Genomic DNA, 8,009 nt, shown 5'->3' on the forward strand with positions numbered 1-8,009 from the left:
TTAACAATGGATGTTCTGTCAGTAGGTCCCAGGAGAATTTGCAGTGCTATAGATCCATATCACTATTAGTGCATACACTTTTGTTACGTTTTACATCTCTCCCAGCTGTACATAATTTTCCCTATTTAAGGGAAAGCAAGAAAGCTTCAAGTCAGAGAAAGTAGCTAGTGACACTCATTAAAACCCCACGCCGTGATAATCTCTTTCCGTGTAATGAAATTTCAGTGAGCTTTACATTGCTTTGCTTTGTCTGTGCAGATAGTTGCAGCAATAATGGCAATCACAGGAATCGTAATGATGGCATATGCAGATGGCTTCCAGGGCGATTCAATTATCGGGGTGGCATATGCTGTTGGATCAGCCTCTACATCTGCATTGTATAAGGTAGGTCATAACTGTTTATTAGTATTCTTATATTCTTTAACATTGGATGTTAAAAATGCATGAGTACAAAGCAAATCACTATAAAATTAATGTTTTATTTTATTCATCCCTCCTGCATCGTTCATAGTGTGACCAGGCAATGTCACGATGTCAGGAAATCTACTGCGAGGGTAATTAGTTGTTGGCTGCCAAATACTCAGAATGACTTTGCTTTATAAGCCTTTAATGAAATCTCCATTACTGGGCTGCAAGGAGTTTAGGATCATGTTTTAATCATTTCCTGCCACCGTCGTTTATCGACACCATTTCGAAGGGGCTTGCCACACGCAGCAGGGAGGAGAGCCTGAATGCGGGTAGTGCCGCTTTCCCTGAGCGGGGACGGACGGCTCGTCCCTGCTCTGCACTGCAGCTCTCTTGCATATTCTGCGCTCGTGCTGGGCTTGGAGCCCCTGTGCGTGCCTGCCGCAGGCGACGCGCGAGAGACACGCAGGGCTTTGCCCCCTGCTTGAAAGCAGTGGCTGCTCTTGAAGGTGAGGGACGAAGAAGGCAGGCACATGTCTGAGTTAGTTGGAAACAGGTTGGGCTAAAGGTGGCTGTATTTATTGTCAGCTCAGGGAGGTTGAAGTGTGTGTAAAGAGAAGGAGAAGTTTGGAGTTAAGGTGTAGTGGGATGAGAAATGGGCTCCCAGCTTTAGATTTTGCTTGTCTCGCCACTCAAAATGCATGAATTCAGGCTGGTGTAGGACAAATCCTCCATGAGGCTTGTGCTGCCTGTCAAGCTGAAGCAAGTCCCTCTAGGCTCGGCTTTCCTCTCACAGCAGGTTCATGCTGTGGAGGTCACTGGAGTCCCCTCACAAATCCCAGTGGTGCCAAGCACAGCCCAAATCCTGTAACTTTTGTTGCATGAATGGTGTTGTCCTTGGGTTCTTAATAACACTTGCTCCTCATGGCATTCTGTGTTAAGCTTTGTTGTACAGACTCAACCATCATAACCACTGTGATAACATGGTATCCCACTCTGTGCTAAAAGAGGGCAGAAATTCAACCAAAGCTCCCCTTGCAAAACTCTTCTGCAGGAAAGGGCCAAGTTGTGGCATGCTGTCCTGCTCAGGGCTGGCCCTGTGCCCCGCTCCGCCCAAGGGAGCGGAGGACTTTGTGCAGGAAGACTTTGCTTCCCATGACAGGCATGAGTTCTAAAACCCTCTTCCCTCCTCTCCTTTGCAGGTTTTGTTCAAAATGTTTCTTGGAAGCGCAAATTTCGGGGAAGCGGCTCATTTTGTTTCTACCCTGGGCTTCTTCAATTTAATTTTCATCTCCGTTACCCCAATCATACTGTATTTTACAAAAGTGGAGTACTGGTCCCCCTTCTCTGCTGTGCCGTGGGGTTACCTGTGCGGAGTAGCTGGCCTCTGGTTAGGTATGTGTTAAGAAAATTTACTCATTTCTCTGCTCTTCTCCCCCCTCCTCCCCCAATACAAAATTAGCCTCAGGCACAAACAGTTCCCCCCTTAAGCATCAGAGATCTCTCACAGATGAAATCTGATCCCAGTGCAAACTGGTACTCCTTGAGAAATTATTCACATTTTTATAGGAAGCCTTGACACTAATATTAACAGCAGAGAATAAACAAGATACTAAACACCCACTTTATATCTTTGCATTTCTACTGCAGTTTCATTGGTATTTCCCTGTCTCTGGCACAGCTTGATTGCTATAAATCCAATTTCAGAGGGCTGCATGTATGCAGTAGTCGCTGGCATGCACTGACACAGGGACCCACAGCACTGGGGCAGCGTTCTGCAGGTGCTGCAGGGCTCTGGGCAGAGCCTGCAAAGGCTGGTGCTGTTCCTTCTCCTGCGGTCTTCACCTCCCCTCCGCTCCTCCACAATGCTCCCTCTTTGAGCCAGAGTTGCTGTCCTTTAGGCAGGCAGAATAGCTGTTGGATTCAGCCCAGGGGCATTTTAATTTCCAGATATAACAACATCCTTTCCTTTAGTCGCGTCTCTATTATTTCATAATTGAAGAAGTTTTTGTCTCCACTATGAGTATATTAAATGGAAACAAAGAGGATGTCATTGCCCAGTACGTAGCCCGTCCAGGCAGCCGCTTTGAGAAATGGTTGGGCTGACAGTTGAGGTGCTGTGGGCACCTTGAAACTCCTCTAACCTGAATTGCAGCTGCTCTGTGAGCACCCAAGGGACAAAAAGTAGTCATAACTTACCCCCCAGAGATCTACCCAAGTGTATAATCCCAGCCAGGAGGGAACAACCCTGTGGAGCAGACAAACTTGCTCCTTTTACATAGAGGACTCACCAGCAGGACTGGTCACTGCACCATGCCCTCATTTCACACTCATATATTAAAAAAAAAAAAAAAAAAAAAAAAAAAAAATCACTGATGTAGTTATCACCTTGTGGTGTGCACACTGAGCATATATCATACTTGCAGGGTCAAGGCAGAGGAGAAAAGTCTCACTCCAGTGTTTTTCCCCATAATCATGTTTTTTTTTTCTCTGTTTTTTCCCTAGCTTTCAATATTCTGGTTAATGTTGGCGTCGTGCTTACATACCCCATTCTGATCTCTATCGGCACAGTGCTCAGCGTCCCTGGAAATGCAGGTACAAGTACCATGGTTGTTGGTGGAAAAATAAGCACATGGGCATGTAGACAGCAGAAGCAGTTTATTGTCTAAATAGTAAAAATCTGCTGTCACGTATTTCAAAAGCAAAAGCAGTTCAGTCTCCTTCGGCTTCCACAGATGTTCCTGGCGGTGGGTGTTTCAGTCGGTGAAAGCCTTTTTTTCTTTTGTCTTGACTCCTTTTCTCTGGTATGTGTCCATACCACACAAAGGAGAGGGCAGGCTGCTCCCCAGCCAGCAGCCCCAAGCTGCTGGTTGCTGCTGAGATGCGGCAGGGTCAGCGTGCTGCCTGCTGCCTGCCGCAGCAGGGCAGGGGGAATAGGTGGAAGTTTACTCCAGAATCCTATCTTGTTGAATAGCCTCTGTCTCTGCTCTTCCAGTCTCCTCCTCCACCCTCTTAGCCTCGCCAGTCCAGGTATTTGAGCATGTTTTCAAAGAAACATCTATTTTTAGGGGAATGCAGGTCAGAGCTGCAAAACAGTCAGTACCTGTAAGAGGCGGCTGAAGGGCTCAGATGTGCTGCTCTTGCTGGCTGTGGAGTTGGGAGGCTGGGCCTGGAGGCATTGACTCCAGCTTTCTGACCTGCGTGCTTCTCTCTCCCATCGCTGGTCCATGCAGCCCAGGGAGACATTATGCTGATGGCACCTGCTGTAGATAAGACTTACCATAAAGTACCTTCCCTCTCAGAGCAGAAGTGGAAACCTTGAGGCTTAGACCAGCCCTACAAGGCTTTGTCAGAGCCTGCATGAAGGCGATGAGGCGTGGAGGAGACGTGGGACTTCCAGTACTCTGAAGCTCTTAAGTCAAAGCCAGTCTCTGAACTCCAGGAGCTGGTCACTCTATAGTATTGAGAGCGGTGAGGCCAGTATCACAGCCAGAGTGCAACACGCAGGTTACAGAGAAGTGCCAGGCTAGTCTGATGCTATAGTTCATCCCGCTGCAGTTTTGACGGCATTGTGGTTTCTTCTTCACAGCTGTGGATCTGTTGAAGCATAAAATGATCTTCAGCGTAGTGAGGTTGGGAGCCACCATCATCATTTGCCTTGGGTTTCTGCTGATGCTGCTCCCTGAGGAATGGGATGAAATAACTCTGAGGTTCATCAACAGCTTGAAGGAGAAGAAAAGTGAGGATCACGCCGATGACATCACAGACTCCAGCATACACACGAGAAGCAGAAGTAGAGCTAATGGGACAGTGTCTATACCACTAGCTTAGGGCTGGTGGACTTCAACTGCACGCAGATGTATATTCTGTGAATATAGCTTAAATTTCCTCACTACTTGTATGCTTAAAAATGACATTTACTCTGAACTGGGGATGAACTGTAAGATAAGGGAAATAGATATATAATAAATGTTTACATTTATACAGTTATCAAGGAACAGGTGTAAATAACTACAATAAAATGTTTTGTAATAATAACCATTTAACCTTGTGCCTTACTGGTGGATTTAAAATACAGATCAAGTCTGCATTGTTCATGTCAATTTTGTGGCCAAAGTAGAGCCATTCTCAAGGGTACAAATCTTGGTTATTTCCAGTTAAATCTCAAAACTGAACAAGTTGACTGACTTACCTTCAAAATAAAGTGACCTTTCAGTGGGGTTGTGCTTTTGGAAAGTCACTTCAAACCTTTCCCAGCATTATTGGGAACTCATTTCTGAGGGAATCACAGAATCATTAAGGTTGGAAAAGACCTCTAAGATCATCAAGTCCAACCATCAACCCAACACCACCATGCCCAGTAAACCATGTCTACACGTTTTTTGAACACTTCCAGTGATGGTGACTCCACCACCTCCCTGGGCAGCCTGTTCCAATGCTTGACCACACCCTCAGTGAAGAAATTTTTCCTAATATCCAATCTAAACCTCCCCTGGCGCAACTTGAGGCCATTTCCTCTTGTTCTATCGCTGGTTACTTGGGAGAAGAGACCAACACCCACCTCACCACAACCCCCTTTCAGGTAGTTGCAGAGAGCAATGAGGTCTCGCCTCAACCTCCTCTTCTCCAGACTGAACACCCCCAGTTCCCTCAGCCACTCCTCATCAGACTTGTGCTCCAGACCCCTCACCAGCTTTGTTGCCCTTCTCTGGACACGCTCCAGCACCTCAACGTCCTTCTTGTAGTGAGGGGCAAAGCCAATGTTCACACTGACGTTAGGAATTACTGTCAGAAGAAATATTCCGTGACATGCAAAACATGAATTTATCATGAAGTTGCACTATGGTGAAATACGTAACGAAGACTGCTTTGCACGTAGCCTGGACGCGCTCCAGCGCTGTTAGCCCAGAGACGCAGCCCTGCAAGCTCGTCTCCTCTCCACTGAATATTGTGCCTGCAGCCAGCGGAAATCCATGGCTCAGTACCGGCGTCCTAACCCACGCGACACCCAGGACCCCGGTGGGGACAAAGGAACAGGCAAGTTCTGGCTGGAAGAGAGGTCTGTTGCTGCAAGTAGGAGAACAGCGTGTTTATGTGAGCTGTTGCCAGTTAAAGCCCTGACTTCCCTCAGACGTAGGATTTCTATCAATCAATCAGCCCTGGTCACCCAAACTGAGTAACTGAGCCGATGCTGATCATACCCTTGGCTCTGAGACTGCCTCTGCACCTTTAGCTGGCTGCACACTTGTCCCAGCCTTTGCTAAAGAACCAACCGCACTCATGACACCCGTGGTCTGCTCCAGCCTGTGACCGCGTGGCTGCAAACGCCCTGTAAACCTGAAACCCCCCATAGTGTCACCCCCCTGAAAGGCACCTGGCTGCAGCGCTAGCCCTGCGTCCCTCCCAGAGCCTCCCTGAGCTGCGCCCCTTGCCAACAACTTCCCAGCAGTGGCGCTGGATTTTGGGTGCCTGTAGAAAAGACAAAAATAGCCTTATTTATCGTTTTTTCTCCCAGAAAAACTGTGCTTCCAGCTGAATAGCAAGCTTCTCATGAGAGATTGAGCACCTCGGATCGCCAGCATCCCTGGGAAATGTCAGTGCCTATTTTCTAGAGCTCCTCCTTTGGGCAAAACAAGTATTTTTCTTAACCTCCACCATGAGAAAAAAAAAAAAATCTTTCGAAAGCCAAAACAAACCAACCAAACCACCCACTTCCTTCCCTAAGCCTGTCACTGTAATTTAGGCCGGCTCTTTTCTCTTACAGCGTTCCTAGGATCAGCCACGCGAGATGACTTTTATTTGATATGCAGACAGAAACATTTTTTTCCTTTTTTTTTTTTAAGAAGACAAACAGCTGGGAGGTACCACAGAGTGCTGAGCTCTGCTCACCTAACCATTGCTTGTGAGTTTGATTAGTAGGGGATTTTTTTTATGGTATTTCTGCCAGAGTAGAGAAAATCATTAGGGAAAGGAAGGGTTTGTTATTAGTAACACCAGTTAGATGATAACAAATGCAGTTATTGCCATTAAAAGAACAAGAGCACATCCAGCCCAAAGCCACGATTTGTGTCTGGGCTGGTCGCAAGCTCACCTCTCAGCGAGCACGTCCTGGCTGGTGCGTCCTAACGAGCCCCTCGTACTGTGCTGGTGCACACGGGGGGCCGGGCAGCCCCACGGTTCGGAGAAGTGCCCTGGGCATCGCTGGTGGCACTGATGGGGCTGGAGGGTGGCGGGCAGCCAGCCTGTCCCCAGGGCCATTAGGGCTTAATACTGCTGCAAACAAAGCAATTCATGTGAGCAAGAGCAAAAGAACAAATAATAACAAAAATATTTTTATTTGACTCTGATGGATTTTATCTTAGATGTTCGTGGCTCTGAACAGTTCCTTGCGACCCACAGAGCTAACAAAATACTTGTGTATAGTTAAAAATAAAAAAAAAAAAAAAAGGCAACAACCAACCGAGCAAAAACACTCCACAAATGTGGGCCCTTTCATCACAGGCTGCAGAATTAGGGCTGTAAGAAACCAACCCAAACAAACGTCCCCTTGGCACTAAGCCCAGAGGGGTAAGGTTTGGGTACACACACCTGGTTTCTTAAAAGTCTCTTCCACTCTTCAAGTGAGGAGGTGGGGTCAGGGTCTCATCTGCTGCTTTTGAAAGGAGCAAGACATTAAAATAACCTAAAAAAGTGAGTTATATCAACAGGAGGTACTGCTGGGATGATACTGCTTGCTGAGAGCAAACAGCACATGACAGCTCGGGCACCACCCAAAGCCGAGTTTTGGAGTTGATATATTCATTTACACCAATAGATAGTTTTAGAGATGGGGTTTAACTGCAATTTTAGCTCCTGCCAAACTGAACACATGGGGAAAAATAAACAATTCCTTTTAGCATGTACTGATGAGTACATTTTGGCAAGGAGCCTCACGGCAACATCTTCAGGCCCAGGACCGGATCCTTCAAGGAAGCTCACCGAGTATTCAGCAAGGGACAATCACGTGAAATGCCCGTGTTTGCGCCCGTTTTCCCCTGCTTGAGACGTTCCATGGCCAGGAGCCCAGCCCGTTACTGTGCCAGCCTGTCCCCTCTCCGCCAGCAGCCGCTGTGCCCGTCCCAGCCCCTCGCCGTCACCCTCGCCTCTCTGCGAACGATTTCCTCTTCCCTATTAAGCGAGGAAGGTGGTTGTTTTCCCTAGAGCGTAGCTCAGCCTTTCAGCCGGAGAAAAACCATTAAACCCAAGAAATCAGACACTAAACGGAGGCTGTTTTGCACGATCGCCCGGATGATCCATCAGAGGAACCAATAATCCCGCCTGTCAAGTGACCGATCAGCTGCGGCTACCAGCGAAGCAACGCGAGGGCTGCGTTTCGGTCGCACCGCCGCGTTTGCGCCCCAAGGAAAACGCCGGTTTGGATCCGGAAGGATTCGCCTTCACGCCGGGGCCCGGCTCTCTGGAAGGAAAACAAAACCTGCTGCGAATAACCCGCCTCGAGCGTCGCTGCCTGCGCACGCCCTCACCGGAGCGCTCAGCGACCGGGCGCCGCGGACAATGTTATCTCGGCACCACCGGTATCCTCAGCCTTGGCTGGGAGGAGATGA

At 48.0% G+C, this 8,009-nt stretch overlaps 1 protein-coding gene across 1 annotated transcript; it reads left to right on the forward strand.

Moving 5' to 3' along the window:
- Positions 1 to 258: 258 nt before the first annotated feature.
- Positions 259 to 4,440, forward strand: LOC104617708 (solute carrier family 35 member F4-like; the record flags this gene model as incomplete). Its single annotated transcript, XM_010283098.1, has 4 exons — positions 259 to 384; positions 1,608 to 1,800; positions 2,911 to 3,000; positions 3,995 to 4,440. Coding segments are annotated over 4 exons (651 nt in total), but the record flags the coding sequence as incomplete, so codon positions are not given.
- Between the last annotated feature and the right edge of the window lie 3,569 nt (positions 4,441 to 8,009).

Source organism: Phaethon lepturus, unplaced genomic scaffold (genome assembly GCF_000687285.1).
Source record: "Phaethon lepturus isolate BGI_N335 unplaced genomic scaffold, ASM68728v1 scaffold54522, whole genome shotgun sequence".
Classification (NCBI taxonomy): domain Eukaryota; kingdom Metazoa; phylum Chordata; class Aves; order Phaethontiformes; family Phaethontidae; genus Phaethon; species Phaethon lepturus.